At 38.4% G+C, this 26,539-nt stretch overlaps 2 protein-coding genes across 3 annotated transcripts in view; both read left to right on the forward strand.

Annotated features, from left to right (window-relative positions):
- The first annotated feature begins 755 nt into the window (after positions 1-755).
- e2f4 (E2F transcription factor 4) lies at positions 756-12,194 on the forward strand. 2 transcript variants are annotated; one of them, XM_088080118.1, is made up of 11 exons: positions 756-1,182; positions 3,671-3,780; positions 5,291-5,451; positions 6,614-6,658; positions 7,300-7,373; positions 7,458-7,646; positions 7,908-7,995; positions 8,153-8,299; positions 8,872-8,919; positions 9,032-9,076; positions 10,082-12,194. In XM_088080118.1, exons 1-11 carry the CDS (start codon positions 1,018-1,020, stop codon positions 10,195-10,197), a joined length of 1,188 nt encoding a protein of 395 aa, XP_087936244.1. In that variant the 5' UTR covers positions 756-1,017; the 3' UTR covers positions 10,198-12,194. The 2 variants fall into 2 exon arrangements, with proteins under 2 accessions (XP_087936244.1, XP_087936245.1); XM_088080119.1 differs by having other exon boundaries at positions 758-1,182; positions 7,300-7,364.
- Positions 12,195-14,640: 2,446 nt separating this feature from the next.
- The window catches only part of elmo3 (engulfment and cell motility 3), a 30,743-nt gene continuing 18,844 nt past the window's right edge, over positions 14,641-26,539 (forward strand). The window contains exons 1-3 of the mRNA XM_042496287.2: positions 14,641-14,884; positions 21,728-21,836; positions 26,386-26,426. Of these exons, the coding sequence (XP_042352221.1) occupies positions 21,759-21,836; positions 26,386-26,426 (119 nt within the window). The 5' untranslated portion in view covers positions 14,641-14,884; positions 21,728-21,758. The remainder of the gene's footprint in view (positions 14,885-21,727; positions 21,837-26,385; positions 26,427-26,539) is intronic.

Below are 26,539 nucleotides of genomic sequence, written 5' to 3' on the forward strand. Positions count from 1 at the left end.
ATGGTGTCTTTACTGCAATAATTGCAACAATCAAACTACTACACTACTACTATCATCTGTGCAATTATTCAAATGTGCAGTATTCTTTCAACTTTTCAATGCAGGCTATATTTAACATGGTATACATAGCCTATTTTATATATTCTTATTGTTCTTACCTGTGTATATATTTGTTTTGAACACATTTCACATTTCTAACTTTACATAATACTTATAGGCCTATACATATTTTTACACACTCAGCACAGCGACTGTAACGAACCATAATCATTCCCCGCAGATTAAAAAAAAGTGTTTCTGATATTGATTGTGTTTCTAACTAAAATGCATTACATAGGCTATACGTGTAATATATCTGAAATCGAGAAAAATAACATACAATGCTTATGTATTAAAAGATTCGTTTTTTTATGGGATATGAATATGTTTTTGGCCGTGTGTCTTCGCGCGTGCGCGTAGGGTTCATGTATTCGTTCATGCTCATAAACGCGTGCGTGTGTTTTCTTCAAGTTTGAGTAGGTAAGGGAGCGTGTAAAAGTATCACTCCCACATACATCCGGATACCATGCTTTTTATTAACCTAAAATTAAAATACCATAAAATCCTTGCAACTTATTCACAATATACTACGATTAAATACAATCGTGGATTATACAATATTTATAGACCTCACAAATTTCAATAAACACGGCCTTGTTTTGTGGCACGCTTTTGAATCGATGTGAGCATTTACAGACGCTCCCTGCCACGATTGAACCGTCCCGTCATACCTAGCGTGGCCAACGGCTCTCTTCACCGACTGCTCTCATTGAATTACCGTCTTCAGCCTTTTCAGCTCGATTTAGGGAAATAATTTGGAGCAAACCAGGTCGGAGCAGCTCACTGAACACCTGTTATCTGACACACACTTCCCCGGCCTTCTGTTCGTCTGACTGCGGCGGTGGGGCGTGCTTTCCTGGGCTCGCTGGCTGGGTTTGGTCGGGGAGGCAGGGGGAAGTACGGAGCTGGTCCCGAGTGATGATGGAGCTAGAGTCGGCCAGTACAAGAGGCGAGCTGGGAGCTGTGGGTGACTCGCTGCAGCCACAGACTCCCAGCAGGCACGAAAAGAGCCTGGGACTGCTCACGACCAAGTTTGTGACTTTACTACAGGAGGCGAAGGACGGAGTGCTGGATCTGAAAGCGGTGAGCATGCAGCCCGGAGTCTTTGTTGTTAGCTAGCACATGTCATTTTGAGCCTGCCCGCTGTCGTTAGGTTACATGCACTTTCGCTAGCCTGTTAGCCTAGCCTAGCTGTGTGACAGGCTAATTTGAATGGGTGATATCTCTCTGCGTATAGCTTTGTAATTTTTACACACCTCGGTTACTTTCAAACATCCGCTAAAATGTTATGTCACGGTACTTCGGCGTTTCTCTCGGGGGAGCAAAGTAAGGTTACAAACTGAACTTTGAGAGCAGTGGTCAACTTTTCAGACTCTGCCCCCTGCAGATTCAAAGTTTAAAAAGTGGGTCAGCTTTTGTCGTTCCCTTCTAAGCTAACGCTGTTGCATCTTTACACATGAACAATTTTTTTCTGATTGATAACGTCTTTGTCACTTAACGACTACATGCACTCAGTACGCACGAAAAAAAGAATACTATTAACGACAATGCTATCAATTAATGTTAGCTGAGTTCTCCACAACAGTTTAGGCCACCATCCTCCTAACGAGCTGTTAAGATGTTACATTAACACTCCTACAAAACTATCGTCCTACGTCTGAGCAACCTTTTAATGTCAGAATCTCTCGTGTTACTTGAATAACTATTTGGTGTTGAGAACAAATTGATATTTGGGCACTTTCCAGCTAGTGCTACTGAGCTTAATGAGATCAGAACTCAAAAACCTTAAAATTGGGGGTTACCCTTAATTCAAGACTTTTGAAGACATGTTAATACTTTTGTCAAATTGTAATATAAATAGAAACACGAAAAAACAAAACACTGGCAGCCTTTTTTTCTCGACTAAAACCAGTGAACCAGATGGGCGTTGAACCAGCCAAGCATCACTGTGTGTAACTGACAGTGGTGGAAAAAGTACACAACTCTCCTACATGAGTCAAAGTATACATACTCCCTGTTACTCAGTACAAATGAAAGTTGCTAGTTGAGTTTTAGTACTGGAACACTGGCTTTTAAAACAACTTAACCATTCAAAGTACTTTTTGAAAGAAAAATCTCACTGGATTGTTGTATATTGTGACAGTAAATTAACAGAACTGACTCTTAAACAACCTACTGAATGCAATGACTTGCTTGTAGAACCTGTAGAAAGAAAAGCTTGTTGTTGTCGCAAAGCCTCTAGAAATGCCTTTAGAAACACAAAGTCAAAAACTTTAAGCATGGACTTGAGGTATGGTTATGGGTGATCTGGTGGGGTATCTTCATCTTCATCTGCTGCTGATGGCATTGCTAACTCTGCATAACCAAATTCAACAGCTTGCTAATGACCGCTCCTCTCTACCTGTCTACCAATGAACTATCCAATCTGAGTAGCATTTGTGTAACATAGAGGTATATGAACACAACGTTGAAAAACATACCATTTACAGAATTGTATGATCACAGTTTATGGACTTACGGATGTTAGAAAAGAAAAAGAAAACATCATTGGCTGACATCAAAGCAAATGTAACAATTATTGAGAGCCTGAAAAGTACAATATTTTTCTTTCAAATGTAGTGGAGTCAAAGTAATACATTTCCAAAAATATGATACTAAAGTAAAGTACAGATAAGCAAAACTGATCTTAAGTACAGTACTTAATTAAATGTACTGTCACTGTACACCAGCGATAACAGAACAGTTTTTTTTTTTAGAGTAACCTCAATGACTCAGCGGCTTCATAGCTACTGACACTCATGTTGGAACTGTGCTTTGTCTTATACTGTTTCTGTTTCATTCTCACCTGTCCACGAATACACACTGCATTTTTCAATAATGACACCCACTGACTTAGAGAACCAGCTTGAATCAGCCTCTCCTTGATGAAACTTTGCTCCCTTGACAGAAAAAAGAAGCACCTTGCGTATTCATATTATCAGATGTTAGCTCACATGTTTTGTGATGGGGTGATTCATCTGTTATGACAAACCTTTTAGACTCTGTCAAGGTTTTTTATAAAAGAGCTGTGGTTTAAATGTGTTTTGTCCTAATTTAAGACCGAAACACTGCTCTGACTATCTATGTTTACACTACTGGTAAGAATAAAATTTATTACATCCACTGTTGCTCCCATAGCAAGATTGAACTGGGAATCCTTACATTTGTTATTGCATGAGCGAATAATAAAATTATGTGATGTAAACTGTTTAATTAAAAGCCTTACAATTTATAAGCTGTCATTCAGCGGGTCTGTGACTCCTCTGCACCCGCTGGGCCTGGTGACAAGGCCTGTACTTATCAGCACCAGCCATATGGTTATCGTTAGTTTGTTAAACACCAAGAGGTAGGGCTGGGAAGGAAGTTGAAATGAAAATGTCGTACCCTACGATGAGTGGTTGCAGGGCAGGCATCCCTTTGGCACAGATACAGCTGTCTCTTTTTTGTGTGTGTTTTAAGCTATGAGCCTACTACTAAAGGACACAACAGTAATCTCTTGTGTATTTTTAATTGCGTTTGTACTGTCATTCAGGCTGCAGACACCTTGGCAGTGCGGCAGAAACGACGCATCTACGATATCACAAATGTGTTGGAGGGAATTGGGCTGATAGAGAAGAAGTCCAAGAACAGCATCCAGTGGAAGTAAGTACACTGTTCATTTTTTTATTCTCTAATGGTGGAAAGACTAAATAAGCGCCAAAATTTGTTGTCTAACAGGATTAGCCTCTCTGCATTTTGCCTTCATGAAAAGTCAGTATTTGTAATTTTATAAAATCCTCCACAATTTGCATTACCTGAGCTTATGAAATTAATATATAGGAGCTTTGTCCTGACCTCACACGGCCTTCATCACAGAAATGAGAGGGCTGAACTGAAATCATACCACTACATATGTGTCTTGCAAGCATTTGCACCAATCCTCCCCACCACTTCCACTTTGTCATATAACACACCCATGTTCTAGCCACAGAGAAATGGCCAAGAAACTGATTCATGTGAGAGTCACAACTACAGTTGTTGATACCATGTTACCCTTGTATGCACTCATGTTTGCTTGTTTGTAAACGTGTTATTCATTACAGTAGAGAAATTACTGTTGAGTTATCTTCTCATTTAGGCTATAGAACTTACCACAGACAATATGTGATGTATTTGTCACTTTTCTTGAAAATCAACATGTTTTTGTCACAGTATGATCATTTCGTCACCATAACAAAATGAACTTTGCAATAGAAGAATAACTGACTACAGCATCCATGCTGCTACATCCTCCTGGACAACTGTATATACTAGAGTTGTAAATGCACACCAACATATACTGTGTATGTATATGTCTAGATGGCGTGGTTCCATACTGTGTACATTTACTTTGCAGTAAGTGTGTGACATATTTCTCTGTGGTTTTGGCTCTGTAGTCAAGCGCGTTGGATTTGAAACAGTGGCTTTGGCTTTGGTGTGTTAAGTACTGCTTACATACTATGTAGTGCTATTCATCATCACTTAGAGAAAATACTGTTGTGGAACTTGTTGAACCTCTTCATTCATAAATGTAAAAAAAAAAAAAAACTTGATTTCTCTCAAAAACACTGGAAGAGTGCGATGAGCTACTTAAATAGAAATGGCCTAAAAATTAGAAAGAACAAAGAAAAAGTTACAAGAAAATTACATGAAAATAAGCATAGATAGAAAGAAAGAAAATGACCTCAAGAAAAGTGCTAAAAATATTTATTTTTAAAATTGATTTTTTCTGTTACATAATTTTAAATATATATAATAATTAATTATTTTTAAATAATTAAATATGTAATTAATAACAGTAATTAAGTATAATTCTCTTATTTATGTAGCTATTTATTTAATTATTTGCAATTTGCAGGACATTCATTGCAAAGTTGCTCAAGATGTTTGTTCCTGTGTTTTTTATTTTAAAGAAATCAAAGCATCTTTGTCAGGTTTCAATACTAACAAAAGGCGACTGAATGTAATCTGTATTGTAATCACGTTACATCTGTCATAAACAATGTTCCCTGTCAGTGCAGCTATAGTCCTGATATATCTGCTCTAATAAAAGGCAGATTTATCAGTGGCCAGGAAAAGGTCTTTGCCTGCTGACTGTACATGACCATATACTGTATTTGATTTTGTGTTTCAGGGGTGTTGGTCCAGGATGTAACACCAGAGAGATAGCTGATAAGCTAATTGATCTCAAGGCCGAGCTAGATGACCTGGCGCTCAGGGAAAACGAGCTGGATCAGCAGAGAGTGTGGGTCCAACAAAGCATCAAGAATGTCACAGATGACTCCAACAACAGCCCATATCCTTCATGGCACAGTGTGTTTATGTGTGTGTTATAGCCAGAGACAGTTTTTCAGAGATGCATCCCATGGTCAGTGCTTACTCAATGTGACTGTTTTATCAGCCATGTTGCGTTCCAAATCACAAGCAATAATTGCTCCTAAAAGGATTTGTCTGTCATCGGTGCTTCTCAAAGCCCAGCCAGGATAACCCTTTAACTCTTTATGTGGAAATACGCTGAATTTGCCCTATATGTGGGATTATTTTAACCGAGCTGTGGCATCTGAAAGAAAGGCCCATCCAACATTTATAGTACTGTAACATTCACCTGTTCATAGAAAATATTAAATTAATTTGTAGGCTCATACATGTTGGTCAGACATCAGTTTTTCCTGTATAGGACAGACTGCCTGAAGAAAAAGGACAACAGTGTCAAACTGTCTCGCAAACATACTACAATGAATTAATTAGGTAAACTCATCGCTATATGCTTTGTGAAAACCACTCATTGTCAGTATTAAGATACGTGCATGTGACACAGAGTAACAGTTGACACAGTGGCACAACAGGAATACATAACCAGTACCATCAGTATTTAGTTTCGTAATTGGAATTCTAGAATCTGGCGTTTTTGAACGTTGACTCATTCTCGAGCAGCGATAATCAACTTACAGCCCACAGGCCAAATGGCCCCCCAGCCATTTTCTAATTCACAATAATAAATAAAGTGGAAACTGTTTTTGTACTGTTAGAAAACACAGGGTGCCAGAGTGCATAAAATAAGATCAAAATAGAAACATCCTAGAATCCCAGAAACACGTATGGGGCTGCTGCGACTGGCCCCTGGCCTCTTGTCATTTAGTAAAAGTGGCCCCTAAGCAAAGCAAGTTACGTATCCTTGTTCTAGAGACTCTCTCTGCCTCTGCGGCTCCAACTTGGCCGTCTCTTATTTGATCTGTCTTTTTTGAGTGCCCCTTTATGGAAGTGCAATACCACAACTGGGTAGTGCACTACTAAGAAATCTAAGCATTCGATAAACCATTATGTCCTTGGTGGTTAGCCAACCATCATAAGGATAAAATGGCTTTTGCTAATGACAACACAGTCAGTCAGTCATGTGTAATGTCAGTGTGCAAAGGTGCATTGTTGAGATGATAGTTGGACCCTTAACACATTCATACTATGGCATATGTGAAACATGAAGACCTCTGTGGAGCTTTCAAAGGTAATTGTTCAGCTGCTCGGTTGTTATAGACATTTTTCTTTTTCTGTAACACTTGCATTGACAGTCTCAGGATACATCCACACTAATACATTTTCAGTTTGAAGCACATAACTACTGCTACATTTATACCTAACGTCTACACTACTCTCATTTTTGGACCTTTGAAAACGCTGTTGCCGACCCTGTTTTAGTTTGAAAACTCCAGGGTTGTGTTTTATCTGGACTGGTGGTAACAGACTTTTGAAAACCATTGCACAGACACCCATATTTGCATCTAGATTGGGTCTTGTCATTCACGTCTCGCCAAACTATAACCATACAGCTTAGCCTACGTAACTTTTGTGACGTTATCCTTCTTGTGTGGGTAACAATCATTTCTCATTGCCATGGTTTCCTCAGCATTATTAATGCTTCCAGACAGTACCGCACTGATATGTCAACATGTTTGCTTTTTAACAACTCCTATTCTCTTCCGCTGCCTTGACCGCCATATTCATGTTATTGTCATGAACAGTTCCACCTCGCCGTTGCTTTAAGCAAAGAAATCTGTGGTACTTGTTGCTATTGTTTTAGTTTTAAACAAAAGCATATTAGCTTGGATGTGGCCTTAAACACGTTTTTTTCCCTGTCCTATTTCTAAGGTGACACACTGCTAGCAATCCGTGCCCCCATTGGCACACAACTAGAGGTCCCCATACCAGAAGCTGTAAGTTATGTATGTGGTTGGTTCATTTTCTGTGCTCATTAGGTCCAGCTAATGTTTTGTCTCACAACTCAGACTGGGTTATATGTTATCCAGGTCCTCAACGGACAAAGAAAATACCAGATCCGTCTCAAGAGTTCATCTGGTCCCATTGAGGTTTTGCTGGTCAATAAGGACCCGTCCAGTGCCTCTCCTGTGGTTTTGCCCGTCCCTCCTCCAGATGACATCCTTCAAAACCTCCCAGCGCCGACACCTACCTCTCAGCCGCCCACTGCTGCCTCCCAGGTCCACACAGATATCAGCTTTCTCTATGCAATCAGCTCTGTTTGTGTATCGATCTGTTTACTGTAAGAGACTGGCTGTTTCTGCATTGAAAAAGTACAAAAACATTGATCCCATGGCAACAATATTTTTTAGTTCCCTCAGAGATGGCAATAATGTTTGAAATCACCACAGAAAAAGATTTAAACACCGACTTCTGCTTTTTTCACTGTACAATTTATTTTTGATGACTTTCCTCTTTTTCTTAATCTTTTCCCCCTCTAGGTCCCCAAAGCAGCTCCAGCAACGCCTACAAAACCCGCTACTGCCACGGCATCAGCCACAGCAGCCAACCAGACAGCCTCAGTGACAGGTACCTGTCAAGTTCACTGTGAGCTGAAATATGGCAAATCACTTGGACTGTAAAGAAAACACAATGCCCCGTGTTGTCACCTTTTGTTGTTGTGTTGTACACCAAACCGTTTGTGATGTACGTTATCACATTAATTTATTCACACTTTTTATTTCAGAAGTGACGAGCACCACACCACTCACCCCATCAACAGATACGCCTGCTGCAGTTACCCAGCAACTACAGTCCTCTGCCTCGTTGGATGGATCTGCGTCCTCCTCTGTCTCTGCCGTATTTGAACCAATTAAGTCGGATCCCTCTGAATGTGAGTTTTACACGTTGCACAACTCTATTTTTAACATGTGGAAGTTTTGGAAAGATAAAGATGTTGAGGCAGGGATGATGATGACTAATATTTTCCTTTTACATTCACAGTTTCTGACATAGTGATGATAAAGATTTTTTTTTCTTTTTAATCAGATTCTTTCTATGCAGGATTACAAGACATACGCACTTAAAAGTGTACTATACAAGTTCACTTATGACCCACTAGAAGTGTGTGACAGTGTATTTATCCATAGAGACCCTGCTCTCTGCCTGGATTTTCTTATTTTCTTCTCAGTTTGCAGTGTTCGGGATGTTTGTGGGCACAGCATGTTGGTGAGTTTGGGTCTTTGCAAAAAGGTAGCAATCAGGTGCCAGACCATAAGCGGCGGGCATCCAAGAGGAAAAGTAGTAGACACCACGCCGAAAAAAACCCCCAAAGATAGTTAAGCTTTCACTTTAACTTGTGATATTTTTTGTTAACAGTAACTGACAAATCCTGCATAGTATTCCTTTAGGCGTGATGTAGTGACTGACTGCATAGCTGACCTGTTTACTGTTGTTTTCTTCTAGTGCTGGACTTTCCCAAAGAGCTCTCTGAAATGTTTGATCCAACAAAAGGTAAACTCCTCAAGCATTACATTATTGTATTTTCTCCGCTGTTTTTTTTCTGTAGTGTAGACCACTTCCTCATTGTCCTGCAGACTGATTGTTCTTTCTCTATCTCTGACAGAGATCATGAGTGGAGACCTTTTGGAGGACTTGATGTCATCAGAAGGTGAGGTTGTTTACAGACACACAGATGGAGAAGCAAATGACCATTACAGATAACTTAAAAAAAAGTTGTATGACTGTATCCAGTGTGTATAAAGAGATTCTTTTAAGTCTGAGAAAAGCAGAAATTAATATGGGTAATTAGTTTGTCACACCACAGAAAAATGTGTTTTTGGCCAACCAGCCATATTTGAATTGCTAAAAAAAAATGCCATGTATATAAATTAGGTTTCTTGGAAAAAATGAGCAGTTTTCTTTGCTCTAAGGGAGCGTAAACTACATTATATATCATTCATTATATATATATTATATATAATTATATTACATATTAGTGTCATTCAGTTCAACCCCATGTGTGAGCAGTGAGTTTGCCTTTTTCTACGAGCTCTATGAGCTTTTTCAGTCTAATAAAGACACGAATAAACGGGTTTGCTTCATGCCACAATCACAGAAACACAACATCAGCTGTATCAGCTACCCGGACTGCACTCACTGCACTGAGTGTGTGCTTTGTGTTAACGTTTGCTGCTGAACGAGAGTCTGTCGCCACGCAGCAGCTCTCTGGTTCTTCAGCTTGGGATGTGTACGTCATCGTGCAACTAGCTGAGCTGCTAATGAGTCTGTCGCAGTGTGGTTGCTCACTCTTCGGCTCCGGGAATATGTGTACTTTGTGCCACTGAGTTGGCTGCTATTGCAAGTCTGTTGCTTTGTTGCGGCTCGTTCTTCATTTATTATGTTAAGTATGGCTCTATTGCGTAATCAAGCAACTGGTTTGACCTGCCCAAAAAATCCTAGATACAAAATGGTGAAAAACAGTTAAACAGTATTCACAATGCAGTACTACACAGTTCCCAGTGTATTTTCTAACATTTACAGTACATTGTGTTAAGCTAGAAATGGCCAATTTCCCTTTACCCAGACTTTAATACGTTACAGCACTTAGACTCATGGCCTCTTTTTAAGCTTCCTGGATGTTTCACTTCTTTCTCTTTCTCTGTTTCATCTCTAGTGTTCTCGCCTCTCCTCCGTCTGTCCCCTCCACCCAGCGACCACGACTACATATACAACCTGGATGAGACAGAAGGCCTTTGTGACCTCTTTGACGTCCCCATTCTCAACCTCTGACCCCTGAGATTGATGTCAGAGTGGCAAACAGTTTCCCAAACATGCTGATCTACCTTCATTTTCTCCAAGTTGTCCCCCTCACTGACAGTGAAGGTGAGAAGAGGTGCAGGAAAGCTGAAATGATCTGACGAGCGTTCAAGGACACCTCTGCACTGACACGGTGAGCTCAAGCCGAGCTCGGTCAGACAGTAGCTCAGTGTACAGCCTCGTGAAGAAATACAGGCGAGAACAAAACATTTTACTCACTGCTTTTCCAAGAAGTCAAAACAAATGACAAATAATTATATTTTTAGACTGTCGTGTATGATAAAGCGTTATGTATGTGTATCAGCTTTCCTGTGTGTTTGTGAACGAACGTGAGTCGGCAGACTTTAGTGTGCCTGTGTGTCTGTGTGTGTGTGTGTGCTTGAGTTTTGTACTGAACACTCTCTTAACTTGGGTCTGATGTCTCCAGGAGATAAGAGAAATCCTTTTTCCCTATCAGGTAAAGAGTCATGGCAGACTAACAGAGCACAGCCTTTGTCACCTGGTAGCTGGCCACGCATGGCTTGAACGCGTCCAAACACAGCTGGTTAAATATTATGCACTGTCCTCAATGTACATAGAGAATATATATTTTGTATTACCAGCACACAAGACTATTGTGTAATAATGAACTACATTTTTAACACAGGCAGGGCAACAGCCTCGCAGATAAACAAAGGATCCAGACTCAGATGATCATATTTGGTGTATGACGTGCTTTGTTTTAAATAATGGGAATTTGTCTTAATCAAACCTTCAAGTGTTGGAAGTGTTTTTGTGAACCAGTCAGAGAAAGAGGATCTAAATGTGGAAACACTGAAGCCAATAAACTTTTTGACATAAAGAGACAAAGACCAAACAATGCAGGGGTAGGTTAGCGGGGGGATTTTTAGAACTTTTTACGTGAACACTTTTTAGGTCAACAAAGAGCTTTATTAAATAAAACGTCTCCTCTAACTGGTTTAGTACTGGCACTTCAGCACTGAGAGGTATGATGTGAAAAAATAGATTTGCTTTCAGTTTCATTTTGCCTCTGGACTTTAAAACTTTGCAGATTTTCATTGGCTCTGATTAATATATAACTTTACAGGAGTATGTCAGAGGAATAGCACCCCCCCCCCCAAAATGAGTACTGTGGCAATTGTCTTTCACATGTTATGTATGCATATGAATACCATTGTACTCAGTTCATTTGTATGTAAAAGGACATGTATGTATTTTTACTGATGCAGTGAATATAGTCACCACGTCATGAAAAAACGCTCCTGTTTTTGCTTGTTTTTGTATATTTGGCACAGATTCCTCATCAGTAGTTTGATTCCAATGTTCTTTTTTTCTTGTACATGAAATACTGCCTGTCACTCTAATTCTAACGTCGCAACTCTAATCATTTTCTTTGTGCAGGGGACAGTTGAGCAGCAGCTCAGGATTTTACTAGCCCGACTTTAAACACAAAAATGCCGTTATTCATTTTTCTACAGTGCTTCTTCTATTTGTGTGATAATGTCCTGTTTTGCCCTGGATGACGTGTATGTATGTATGTACAGTATGTACTGTTTATATCCCTCTCTACCGCTTGTATAGAATAGCATTTATTTTTTATACCTGATAGATATATTGTTACTGCTACTAATTTGGGCCTACATTTCATTGTTTTTTGGGAATTCGTCATAAAACTTTCCGCTCTGTCAAAGTATCCTGTCTCATTGTTGCACTTTACATCACTGTGGACAGATTGGCTGCTGCTCATCCACTCCTGATCAGTCGCCAGTCTTTGTGTTTGGACAGTGTTGTGAGTTTGCTTAATTCTCCAATAGAGCAGCCAGGGGAGTTCAACAGTACTGGCCTGAATGAGTTGTGTCTGTGTGTGATGGCTTGTGAGACTCAAACCTACAGACTGTTTTTAACAGGCTCACTATTGCTAAGCTGTAGTTGCATCAAATGAAACAAAATAAAAGCATTGGTATTCTTTGTGTTTTGCCTGGTTTCCAATTTAAATAATGTGTCACATTATTGGCGAGCACCAGGAAGGGTTTCCTTTTCCAACATATAAACTGTTACAAGGAGTTCATTCGAGCATAGTTAAATGTTCACATATGTTGTTGATGTGAGCTCGGACCATTTATTTTTTAAAAAGGTGCAAATGTAACACCAAATCTGATGAGAGTTAACCTCATGTAGCTAGCTTTGTGGAAGCCTGATAATAAAACAACCGTTAAGGATAAGATTCTGAGATTAGGGTGCATTATCTCCTAAACTCCATTAGTCAACACATAGCTAAGTCATCTGTATAGATTATGGTGTTATACATCTTTAGAGCCTAATCAAGTTATGATGCAAAGGGAATGACTTAATCAACATGTGCAACAAACAGCTAATACATATATTGCCATTATGTCAAGTTATAAGTTACTTCTCGGGCAGCTGATAGAAAAGTAAAAGCTACAGGCTCTCCATCCTCCCAACTTCCATAGCTCTACTTATGCAACCTGCTTAATTTTTTTTTTATCCTGGTGTGATAGCTATGATACATTTAACTTATCTTGCTTTTATTATGGTTATTTTATCTTATATTATACTTTTATACGAATATTTATATTTGCAATTATCATTATTTTATTTCACTTTTATTAATGTGCAAGACATTGCCATTATTTTTATTTTATCTGTCTTGTCATTATCATTGATTTTTTTTTTTGTTTGTTTTATTCATGTGCAATTATACTCCTTTCCTAATATATTGTGCAATATTACTGTGATAACAGAGGCTGGTGCAATATTAAGGGCGGGTGCAGTACATGGAGGCCATGTAACTTTCTCTTCATCTGTAGGTGACATCTAATTCATGTTGTCAGTGTAGACTGTCTTTTGTTGTTCTGTGTGTCTCACCTCGCTGTATTTGTCTCTGTAGTAAAGCTTGTGATGGCAGCATTTTGTAGTGCTGTAGCCCAAGACAAATTTCCCTCAGGGGACAATAAAACTGATCTTGGTCTTGATCCCAAAGGCATAGATTTCAGGGAGGGATGCTGGGGACATGTCCCTCTCAGTGTTAAAAGCATGTATTTGTCCCCTCAACTGAAAACATGAAAGAAGCAGAGGACTTTTACTTGGTCTATTAATAAGAAGTTTACACCCTAAAATGATGCAGAAAAGGCACTGATTAGTGCAAATATATATATATATATATATATATATATATATATATATATATATATATATATATATATATATATATATATATATTCCCAGAATGGAGGAAGTTTCTTGTTTGACACCAATTTTGTGTCCCTAATACTGAACTGCAGCAGTGTCTTTGTAATCAGTCAGTGGTGTAATGTAACTAAGTAAAATCCCATTGTTACAGTACTAAAGTATTTTTGAGAGTATCTGTACTTCACTTGAATTTTTATATTTCTGTCAACCTTTACTTTAACTCCACTACATTTGCAAAGTAAAATATATATTTTTACATCACTGTATTTCCCCTATGCATCTTAGTTACTTATTTAAAAAAACAGGGGATGAAGTGAGGGAGCAAGGAGGGGACAGATGAACTAATGGAGGAATTGGAAGGAAGGAAAAACTGTTTTTTGTTCTTTAAACCCTCTAAATAGCAAAAAAAAAAAAGACCTTGGTTTTTCTTTGAGTGTAATATATGCTCAATTTTAAGGTGTATATTTCGAAGAAGTAAACATAATAATTCTCAAAATACTGACTGCTTCCTTTTTTATTAACAGCATTTACTTGCACTTTTACTTTCAATACATAAGTACATATATTATTATTTAAAAAACGTTTGGTTTAAATACAGTAAATATCAGATACTTTAAGGCTCAATTCAAGTAATATTTTAATAGGTGACTTTAACTTCTACCAAGGTCATTTTGTGGTAGGATCTGCTGTAATCAGTGCAGTTATGAAGCCCCTAGTTGGCCAAATGAGCCAAGAGGGGACACATCTCTCAGTTGGTTACAACAGGCATGAGTTCAAAAAGCATGAAACATTGTAAACAATTATGAAAAGACTCCTGGAGACTGAAGGGACAGCAGGGGGCGGCTGTAACCAGCTGAACTCGACCCGGAACTTTGATTTACTTCATCTAATACTTCTTGGAAATTTGAAAGAAAAACTAGTCTAGCTCAGCACAAGCACTAGATCATTTCCAGAACTAATATTAATTTTATTTCAAAATAAAAGCGGCAGAATAAAATTATTTATCGTCTGTCTTAAAAGTAGCACACTTCAAAGGTCTGAAGGTAAAGCTTTACATGGCCGCATTTAAATGAAACTGATGTCATAAAATGATTAAATAGTGAAGCTTTCTTTCTCCGCAAAGAACATTTTCGTGCGAAAGCATTTCAGGGCTGGTTTTATTTTGAAAGTGAAAACAGGAAACCTGTTATCTAAACATGGCTAGCTTCTCTGAAAGCCTCGACTGATCGACTCCAACCAACCCGGAACTTTTAAGTCAACTAATCACTCCTGAAAACTTGTTGCAAGGAGTTTCCTCTTGTTTTTCCGAGAAGTTTAAATGTTACTCTAAGAAAAGTCACGTCTTCGGACTGAGTTAGTTTCTTCTGAGGGGAAAAAAGACAAATGTTTCTCGCTCGGACTGCGGCGGTTCCTGTGGGACAGTAGCTCTCGACTTGTCTTTTCAAACCAGGTAGGAATCATTGGAGGAAAAAGCTTTGCAGCTGACTCTCACACTCCTTGCACAACCTCGTCCTGTATCTTTTCTTCTCAAAGTTTTGAAAAAAGTCACATGAGTTTTCAAGTACTAATAGTTTTACCTCTATTTGCATTACTGCGTTTACTACTAACTTCTGTTAGCTCAAACGTAGTTTTTTTGGTTCACTCATACAGCAGCACTTAAGTTAAATGTATTTGTGTAAAAAAAAACCAACAAATATAATGCTGTAATGATTAGGTTGATATTTCAAATAATAGTTTAATACAAGCTCTGACTTTCTAAAAAAGTCAAAAGTCTTAGTTTTACATTTCATTGCTGCAATTCTGTTAAAATTTTATAAGTTAGTCTATGGTTTTAATGATTTTATGGTTTTATGATTCTGAGGTTTAAGACTAAAGTTTGTAAGATTTTAAGGAATCACTTAATTTGAAAAAAGTGTTTTTAAATGTCCTTTTATATTGAATTGCCTTGTTGGCCTGTTTTATGTTATTCTGTCTGTTTATCCTTTGCCCTTGTTGTAAAGCACCCTCTGTTGCATTTTTTATATGAAAGGTGCTGTACAAATAAGTTTATCAATATTATTATTATATTAACAGAAAAATAAGTAAATGTGTATTTTGCATGCACATTTTTATTCTTTTTTTAAGAAAAAAATCTGACTAATTTCTTCTTTTTATGTATCCTAGTAGAAGCCTAAAGATGTTCTTGACTTATATTATTTCTGCATCTAAGATACACTTTTATGTGTGTGTGTGCATGTGTGTGTGTGTGTGTGTGTGTGTGTGTGTGTGTGTGTGGTACCCTGTCAGGTTAGGAATGTCAGGCAGCTGAGAGCTTCCCCCTTCTCTCTCTCTCTCTCTCTCTCTCTCTCACACACACTCACTCACACACACACACACACACACACACACACACACACACACACACACACACACACACACACAGAGGAGGGGGTCTTTCAGTCCAGGGGGTCTGAGACACAGTAGTGAGTCAGCAGGCTAACAAAAGGTCTGGGCGTGCTGGTAGTTTTAAGCTTGATGAATCAAAGTGCAAATAGAAGAAAACACACTGACAGCTGCGGTGGACATGTCAATCTTTACACCTCTATAAAGTCTTTTTTTTTTGCCAGTCTGGCTGCTCTGTTATGAAGGGGAAACAATCTGTCATTGGTTTAGCCGACAATGTGACAGCTACACAGTGTATTTTCTCTGTACAGTAACTATCATAACTTCCTATTACTGTAATGGCATATTTATAATATCAATTGGTAATGACTGTTATTATTATTCTCTTAACTATAAGCTCATATGAGTGTCTTCAAAATAATTTATGTAATTTTTACTCAGAATAAATAAACTGTACATGTGTTACTAAGTAAAGCTTAGAAAATGTGTCTGATCAAACCTAACAAGGCTGCAACCAGCATTTGTTTTATTTACTGTATTTTAAAGATGCAGCAAAATAATCTAATAAGTTTCCAACTGTTAAATTAATGGCTGATAATATGATAGTTGGTTAGATTGTTTGAATCACAGTTTAAATTCTCTGATTTGAGCTTTTATTGGTGATTTTTTTTCTAGTTTCTTTACGTCCCAGTAAACTGAATATCTTTAGGTTGCAGGAAAAACAAGACATTTGGGCTGTGGGAAATATTGATCAACAATTTTAACATTTTCTGACATTTTATAGACCAGAGAATAAATAAATGAGTCAAGAAAATAATAGACAGATTAATGGATTTGAGAAATAATACTGTAGTTAAGAGAGAGATGACTGGTTGGTCTTGATAAATAAATGGGAAACAACAAGATACACAGTATGAAGGCAATGTAGTCAATCCAAAAATTGGAAAGCAACATTAAAAATACTTTATTACAGTGAAATCATTAAAAGAGCCAACTTTTTTTTCAGTTTGTATTAATATGCCAACTGTTTCATTGATTAATGGATTAATGTGCTCAAAAAAATGTCAAAAAATGGGATAAAATGCCCTTTACAGCCCAACGTGACATCTTCAAAATGCATTGCTTTGTCTAAACACACAACTAAAACCAAAGATATAAGCTATCTTTTCCTGTCATGGAGAACTGAGAAAAGCAGCAAATAGCCAACACCTTAACTTTACTTCAGTTTCAAAGCAGTTTTTTCTTCCCTTTACTTAATTTAGGGGACATCAGAAACATGAATCGACAAGCACAGACAGGGACAGACACACTCACTTCAGCAGTGAAATGAAAACCTCCCCTCTCACTTACGCTGAAACAACAGTTTGAGCATTTTTATTGACCAGCATCTTATCTGTTCATGAGCTGAAGTCTACGACAAACTCAGACTGAGTTTGACAGAATTTAAATGTATAAAATGTTGCACACCAACCTTTGATGTAATTAAATGTCGATCAATGTAAAATCTATTTGATGCGTCAGGTTAAAGCACTCTCTAGTCTTGTTTTGAATCGTAGTCAAGGAGATGAGCTGAGGCTCCAAGCTCTATCTTAAGTTTATCCTTCGTCATGTTGTCATTAAGGGCGGCTGTTGGTGCAGACTGAGCACTGTTCGGTTTTACAGGAGCCCTGAAGCATGTGTGGACAGGTCATGATGAATGTAGACTAATGGTGCTTCACTGTCAGCCCGGGAAAATACAAACCGCTTGAAGTCTTCACTGAAGCTCTCTTTAGTTGCCCTTTTTGAACAAAAGTCTTCCTAAAGAGTTTTTTTTAAACAGGTGGCTAAGTTAGTTACGATTTTCCATCAGCCAAATTACTGTAGTACGATATAATTGCAGAGTGTGTGTACTTTGGATACACAGACCGTCAGTGTAGTCTGCAGTTCAGGAAACCCAATACATATTCTCATATTCATAATGTCTTACAACAAGTGCAACTGCAAAAAGATGCCTCGAAATCTTAAACACTGGACCTTTGACATTTATCAATATTTTATTATTATCGAAGGTCCAGTGTTTAGGATATAGGGGCATCTGTTGGCAGCAGTGGTATTTAATATTCATAATTATAGTTTCCTTAGTGTATACGCACCTGAACAACAAGGAATATCTGTGTTTTTGTTACCACAGAATGAGCCGTTTATATCTATGAATGTAGCAGGTCCTCTTCCATGGAGTCCACCATGTTGATTCTACAGTAGCCCAGAATGGACAAACCAAACACTAGCCATTTTTACAAAGAAGTCACGCCAGATGACAATAAATCTTATCCCTTTGACTTTTAATGCTATTGTGATCTTAGACAAAAAAAAAATGATCTAGAATTCTTATTTAGGTTAAAGTTAAATAGTAGGTGTCTTTCCTGTTTATAAAGACAATTATTAGACTTGACAACATTTGTGTAAATTTGTGTTAAAAAGTGAATGTCTCTGCCTGTCTGACCACAATTATGATAGTTCCTCAAGTTTGCATGTCTGTAAACATCATATGAAAGCACCAATAATCATATTATTGCAATATAACCATATTCACTTAAATACTTGACACTAACATGAAATATCACCTCTAAAAAACCAAAACAAAATATTTTAAAAAATATTAGTAAAAGTAAAGTAAAATATAGTTAGCTACTGATGGATACTATTTTTTGACTTGTGATGTCACATATGGACTATAATTCATTGGATTTTATTTCATTTGATAGAGTTTGCAATGGGGAAGAAGTAATCTAGGGGGCGCTGAGTGGCTATGAAGGTTTTTGTTCAGGGTAACGTTAATGTGTTTGTAAGTTATGTATGTATTTTGTGGATCCCAGGAAGACTAGTTACAACCCTGGTAGCAACTAATGGGGATCCAATTTCCCAAATTAACAATTAAATAAATAAACAATCACAGTTGTCATTCAGGAAACGGATGCTAAGAGTCTGTAGCCATGCTAACGTCCCTGAGAGACTGTCCTGCCCTTCCAACTAAATGCTAACGTCCGCACGCTTACGTACTCACAATGACGTCTAACAATGTTGACGTAAATTATGTTGCGCAAGAATGTTTTTCAAGTATGTACCATTTTTAACCATCTCATTTTGGTCTGTTAGCATGATAATATTTGCTAATTAGTAGTATTTTGCTGTTAATCGGAAGTATCGGAAAAATCCGAATGTCAACGTCATGAAGGTGTAACAGGAAAAGTAGTTAGGATGCATTATCTGTGAACCAGTAACTTTAAAAAATGTCGTACCAGTATCTTGTAGAGTTTTGAAAAATATTTCAGTCTGGACCAAACAATAAAATTCGCTTCAATTTTCTAATTTTCCAGCCTTTTGGATAAGTGAACTGAAAAAGCGTCAGAGTTATACAGATCCTTATACCAAATACAACATCTAGCAATACAGCATACATTTCCATATTAATACCCACCGGTGTTGAATTGTTTTAACAAAACAAAGCCACCTCTCCTTTCACTTTTTGCTCTGCAACCAAAGCAATAATCTAGGTTTCATCTGATATACACATATGAGCTCATTTTCACATTCATCATTATACAGCTCATACAGATCTGCATCTTAAAACCCACAGGCAGTTTATTTGCTGCAAGGACGTGACATACCATTACCCAGTTTGCCCTTGAATTTGCTGACTCATAAGCTGCCCCTGAACAAAACTACATTCATACCTAAATCTCTTAAAGATTAGGGCTGCAAGCTCCTGTTGTTATTTGTTAGAGGGAGGTTGACCTTCACCACCAGCACTCGTGAAATGATTTTAGCACATGAGGGTTTCATCGCTGTCTACTTCATGCAAGTTATAAACAAACCTGAGGTGATTATGTTTGCACACGCTTCAAAATCAGCAAGGCTGCAGCCGATGCTGCTGTAGAAAGACTGGCCTCCCAGTTTTCCCTCTTGCTTTAAAGACATACTTTCTCAAAAAAAGTTGCAGTTTCAGGGTGAGTGAGGTGAGAAGACCGTGAGCGTGTGGTTGTTTTGACAGGAAAAGGCTTGTTGCTTTGAAACCTGCCATAAACTCTGCGCGCTCTTTTTTCAGACTGGAGTGATGGTATGTGAACTATCCAAGAGACGGAGTGGAGGCGGGAGTCATTTATCACACCAAACACAAGCAGGCACAAGCTCGACCTAATTTCTTTCAGCGAGAGTTCATGAATGTACACAAGAATTAAAATCCAACTGTATTGTTTCCATGTGCGCAGAGCGAGGGAGAGACGGAGAAGGCCAAGGCAGGGGGGAGGGTCGGAAGCACAACTGCTTCTTCTGTATCCTCTGGGAATGCTGTCTGAAGGCTGAGGAGGAAGTGTGTGTGTGATGATGTGTGTGTGAATTGGAAAGGGGAGAAGAAGGAGTGAACAATCTGTGGTGCGTGTTCAGACAGAGTTTAACCCTCTCAGCTTCACTCAGTGCACCATAAATACACAGTGAAAGAGGAACACGGTGTTCATCATTGAAAATGATAGTTGCATGAGTCATTCGTGAGACGACTGGGCTCGCCAGTCCACCTTACAGAGAGACTGCACCCGGGTTGGTTTACTTTAATTTTTTCAAATCACTGAATTAATATTCAGTGTGAAACACGAGCAGCAGCCCACATTAACCGTCTCTGTGCTTAAAATTGACATTTTTGAACTGAACAGAATGACTGTTCAGTTCTTCCTTTGCACAAGTAAAGAATAGGTGCACGTTTTTGTAGATTTATGAAATTATCAATATTCTGTTTGTCACCAGTTTAGAGCTTAAATTTTTAGTCCAGCCACAAAATATCAGTGTGAAATTTAATGTGAAACTCATCTTGGGATTTTTTTGCCCCATCACATACAAATGCAGTCTCATTTTGTTGTAGTTTACTCCAAACTTTTACATGGTTTTTTAGAACAGAACAGAAGGCTTATTTATTATGTTCGGTGGTTTTATTTTTCTTAACTCTTTGGGTTTTTTTTTTTTTTTACACAGTGAAATCACCATGAAAGATTTTCCCTTCTTTTAAAAATCAGGTTGCATCCTAACACTGTTGATATGTGTAAATGAACTGTGGTAAACTTTCCACCATCTTACCAGTGCCGACATCCTCCTGCTCATCCCTGAGGTCAGTTCAGTTTTCACTGTCTTAATGGCTTTTGTTTAAACTACAGATTGTACTTTGGCATTTTTGTATGGCCACCACTGCGGACCCAAACAGGTTATAAAGGATAGAGAAAGCTGCCCCTCTTTCTCTGTCTTGCTCCCTCTTAATCTCAGGCCAAACTGTAAAACCAGAGAAGGCTGATCAAATTTAAACCAAGATTATGTTACTGCACTTTTTTTTGCCTAAAATGTCTTCAGTAACATATTTTAGTGCACTTTAGCTGTAATACAAGAATTTGTGAGCAAGAAACAGGTGCCATACTGTTTCCTGTATTGTAGCTAAGGAGGCTGAAAAAACTGAGATCAAACTGTATAACTAAGCAGTGATGATTCTGTCACTGCGTTTATGATTTCTAGCCTCAAATGTTTTATTTTGTGCACTGTTAAACTGTACTTTGATATCATTTGTTACCAGTCAGCTGCCATATTGTTTCATGTGGGAAAAACAAGCTTGCATTACGTCACCCACCGGTGGGAGAGTTTGTCGGCATGGTAAAGTGCAGTGCATTCTGGTAGTTGTAGGTTGTCTAGCTCTTGAGTACAAACAAATGACACGGTCATTTACTCTGGTCATGACGCACCATTTTCATGAGTATTTGCATCCTTTTACTGCACAGACAGTCCAGTTTTATGGGAAAAAAAGCTCCAGCAGTGAAATACTTCTTTAAGGAATATACTGTATGCAAGAATAGATGGGAGCACTTTATTTTGACACTTTCTCCTCTTTTATTATCAACAGCTAGAGAGTGGTGCGGTCAAGAGGTGCCGACATGCCTCAGCAGAAGGACATAGTGAAGATAGCCATCCAGATGCCTGGGGCCTACCCCCAGCTTATACAACTGGACCAGGTAACGCATGCGCACACACGCACTCGCACACAAATCCAAATATGTTCTCTTTTAATCTCCAAAATACCCAATAATAATTAGTTAATGAATTAGGGACTAATTAGGTCATTGGTCACTCTTTTGGTTAATATTTACAAAGACAATTTCATGTTAGAAGCGTAGTGATATATATAGAGTCTCACGTCTCTGTTCTCAGGCTTTGCTCTGGCTGGAGACTCTGATTGTGAACCATCATGGGAATTTCTTGCCATAAGTTGAGACTTTTCAGGTTACACTTCCTCTCGGGCTGCTTCATTAGCTGACAGTGATAACCCAGGGACCGCTACAGTGACCATAACCCTAACCTTCAGGGGATGTTCAGATACTCGACAGAAGTTGCTGTGAGGTTGGTAGTGATACCAGGGCATGAGTGTTAGATCAGGAGTTATGTGGTTTACAAACTTCCTGGAGCTGGTCAGACAAAAATTTGCAGCAAAAAAATTATCTTAAAACTATCTAGTTTGTTGGAGATCATCAGTGTATCACTACACACCCGAGTCTTATAAACGAAGACGAAGAACGGCAGCATGATGTATTGTTGGGTCTAAGAAGAAAGTCAAGCTGAGAGTCACACAAGTGTTGTGTGTGTGTGTTAGCTGCTCACATGTCCTGTCAAGCTGCCACCTCATCAGTTAAAACCTAACTTGGAGGAGTTTGACAGAGGTGCTTGACAATCTTTGTCTTTGCTTGACAATGTGCACTTTATCATGTTTTTTCAGATTTAAATTCTAACCACTTAAATATGCAATTACTTCCATGTAAAGGTTTGAGGTACTATTTTGGGAAAAAGAAGCATTGACCAAATTTAAACAACGGTTGGTTTAGTTTTGAGGACCTTTTTATCCACAGACAAAATGTGTCTGTAAAAGATCAACACTTATGTTACACATTAAATGCTGAGGTAATTGTTACATTGGAAACAAAGGGCAAAGAAGACAGTGTTAACACTTCTGGGTGGTGTGTGTGTCTACGGAAGGCGATTATCTCCACTTCCTTACTAGTGTGGTTAATAAAGCTGCTGCAGCATGGGTTTTTTTAAAATAGCCTTAGTCGCTGCCAGTCTGGTGGTTATAAAAAATCATTTGTCATGTCACTGAACGGTAGTTAGACTAACAGATCTGCTTTTTAACATATTCCTTTTGTTCACTCCACCTGCTGCTTTTTACTTACACACCTATGGAGCCCCAAAGTGTTCAGTATGAAATAAACAAAAAAGTTGATTTATTATAAATATGAATAAATTGCATCCTGTATATTTGATAAAATATGTTGTAAAATAATTTAAAGATATTTTTCAAACTGTGTATTTTCATAACTGAGCAGAGATTCACAGTAATTCAATTTAATATCATATTAGAAACAATTTATTTCAAACGGCCTTTGCTGTGTTAGTTTTTTATTTTGTAATGCCACTTTTTTATCGCGCGACTTTTACTTCATGGAGTGCTGCAGGGATAAAGTTATCTGTAGGCCAATATGGAGGTTAGCGTTGCCCTGATTCCCTTGTCGAAAAGCCTGTTGTATTTTTCCATTGGATTTTGGATTATTGCAGAAAATAAGCTCTGTGGAAAACAAACGTTCACGATACCAGTTAACAAGATTAACTTCACAAATAAACGCAAATTTTATGATGTTTGAAGTAAAAAGCTAACGTTAGGCCGTAAACAAACTACACCATGGTCTCATGACTTCAACGTCGCCTTCACAACGAGGCTGTCAAGACATGTTCTGTGCATTTGGGCATAATATCGTTTTGTAGTCTCATTTAGCAACTTGTTAGCAACCGTCTTTTTCAAGCCACATAAAATCTTCAGTATTTTATGTGTTTTATGTTGTAGAAGAAAACATGAACGTGTCTTCATCTTGTGTTTACCAAATACCTTATATCAGACTTCCTACCAAAAATCCATTTAAAAAAACAACTTTGACTTTACTTTTTGACGTTAGCGCTAAAATGCAAACTCGTTTCTGGGTTGGTTTTCACAACAGTGTAGATGTCACCAGGCCTTCACCTTTCAGACAGTCACAGGCCACCTGCCTCTGAAGCAAGCTAACCCAAAAACTGCTAGCCAGTGTTGCCAGATGTATAATAATTATCGTATTTGTACGATAATTTTGCCCTCTTTACGTTGCATGATCAGTAATTCAAAAATTGCCGTAATATGCGATTATGTGAACATTATGACACTTACAATAAGCATTTAGTTTAGTTTAAATGTCTCATTTTAAATAATGTCCTGGCTCCTACATCTGTGTTTATGCCTCACTTCTCACATGATCTCCTTACAGCCAATCATGTTTACAGCAGGCAATAATGACACGAATGTGATTGGACGTGACGACTTTTCACGCTCAGGTCGCGTTCATTGAGCATGCACCGCTGTCACTCGGCCACCGCCGTCATTTCCGTGTAGACTGAGAAATAGCCTCTCTTTAGGACAGTAGGTAAGGGTAGATTTGTAGATGTGTCGAAGAGCTGTTTAAATACTTGTTCACTAAATGTATAAATTTAACCTATTCGTTCTCGGGGATTATGACTGGCGTACCATCATTTTTCTCAGAATACCATAATTTTGAGCCTCTGGTACGATAGTTTAACATTTCCAATCAGGCAACACTGCTGCTAGTGGATTTAGCCAGATTGCTTCTTTTAACTAGAGCAAGAACAATGCTAAAATATTTTTAATTAACTAAAGGTGTCTGCTTTAAGTAAACACAGACACAAAAACTTACATTTCCATTTATTTACAGTATTTTGCTCAACAAGACTGCACACGTCACCTGCCTAACTGCCCAGCTAGCTAGGTAGGGTTGTGAGCTTGTTTTTTTTTAGCATCAATGTGAAGCGACATTGTTAAAGGAATCAGCTAATGCTACAGTGACCTCGGCAGGGTTTTGATTTTAGATGTGCCTCAGAGAGAATAAAACATCTCTGTAATAATCAAAAAAACATGCACTTTTTCTCTGTTGTTGCCCGTCTGAGGTGCAAGCTAATACTGCTGAATAAGGGTCCGATCATATCAAGGCGCGTCGCTAAAGAAGCATTGGCAACAAACACCTTGTTGCCCAACGGTGCAGAGTGGCTGTCTGGCACTCCTCTCTTGCTGCACAATACGTTTTTCTGGTGGTTTTTGGGCGTGCATAAAAGTTAAAATATTTTCAACTTTTCTGCTCAATGCACAGAATCACGCATCTCATTAATGTCACTTGCCCACACGCACGCAGCCCCGCTCAACAGGCACTCCCAGCAGTTTTTCCAGGCACTTGAAAGGCTTTTTTAGCGCGATCTCACCTGACGCTATGCGTCTCGGTGTGATCGGCCCCTTATTCGAGCTCACAAGCTAGCTAACAAGCAAGCCAAGCTAGTTAGCTGGAGAGATACTGTAGGTACATAAATAATCATGTTAGGAGAAGTGTTTGGTAATGAGTTGATCATTGCTTAACTTCTTTTATAGAATGTTGGTCCATTTGTATATTTTACACAGTTTATTCATGTGATTATTTTATGCCGTTATGTCTTGTTTGTTGAAATAACACTAAACATTTTGGGGTTTTATACCCATCCACTGGTTTGTTACTTCAGTTTCTACTGAATGTGATTGTGGGGAAATTTTCCAATGTGTTTCCCAGAAACTTTTGGGGAAGTTGTATTCTTTGCGCAAGACACCATGCATGAGTTTAAACTGTAACCAAGGCAGCAGGGGTGTGTGTGTCTCACAGTCACATACTGTATACCACTTGAGGAGGTTTGAACAGAGAGAGAGAATGAATTTAACAGGCACTCACTGGACTGTCTGGGAATTTTAAGATTTGGAAAATGCAACACAACAGAAACTGAAATGAACAGTCTCAGGTTCACACACTTTTTCAAGCCCTGATACCTTCACTAATATTTCCATGACTTTTTGCTGTAATACACTGAAGAGCAGCATAACAATCGAGCAGCTCATTTGTACGTGAATGCTATTCGCTTCTTCAGTGTTTTCATTTTGCATCACAACCAATCCTGTCAGTCTGGAAGAATCTCTTTAAAAATCTCTCATTGGCCCAGCAGTCTCCACTAAACACATCCGATTGGTCAACCTTCTTGGCTGCCACTAATAACAGAGCAGCCACTGGGTCTACCACAGAACCCAAAGACATTTTCATTGGTTGACCACGGGGCTGACCACTAATAGCAGGATAGCTGAGAGTCAGACATGGAAGTAGTCTGGCTTTTATTTGCGTACAAAGAGAGATCTGGGCACTGAGGGTAATATTGTTCAGAGAGCGCTGGGGAGCTCTTGGATTTCCTCTTCTCAGCAAACAAGGCTTGCAGCCAGCGAGAATAGCTGCGGTACTATGATCCCATAACAGCATGTGATTACTAAAGCAGCTCTCTGACAGAGAAAATACTTTGATAGTAGAGTTGTGTTGGTATGACCCACATGTATGCAGCAGGTGTGTGTTTTTTATCTTATTTGTATTTGTGTGTATCTGACTACATGCTGTTTTTTGTGTCTTGGTGCAGAAAAAGCCCCTATCTGCTGTAATAAAGGAAGTGTGTGATGGGTAAGTTGATGATTAATCTGATTTGTTTTTCTGCCTCAACACAGTTTCTGGGGTAATGTCATTGTTATCATTTACTATATGTAGTGCTGTGATAGTTAATATCAGTGACGCTC

Source organism: Plectropomus leopardus, chromosome 7, assembly GCF_026936395.1.
Source record: "Plectropomus leopardus strain MGB_pleo_1.0 chromosome 7, ASM2693639v1, whole genome shotgun sequence".
Taxonomy (NCBI): Eukaryota; Metazoa; Chordata; class Actinopteri; order Perciformes; family Serranidae; genus Plectropomus; species Plectropomus leopardus.

Coding starts and splice junctions, on each gene's coding strand:
- e2f4 (XM_088080118.1), top strand. CDS start 1,018: ATGATGGAGCTAGAGTCGGCCAGTACAAGAGGCGAGCTGGGAGCTGTG. Junction 7,374..7,457: donor TACCAGAAGCTGTAAGTTAT/GTATGTGGTTGG, acceptor TATGTTATCCAG/GTCCTCAACGGACAAAGAAA. Junction 8,300..8,871: donor TAAGTCGGATCCCTCTGAAT/GTGAGTTTTACA, acceptor GTTTTCTTCTAG/TGCTGGACTTTCCCAAAGAG.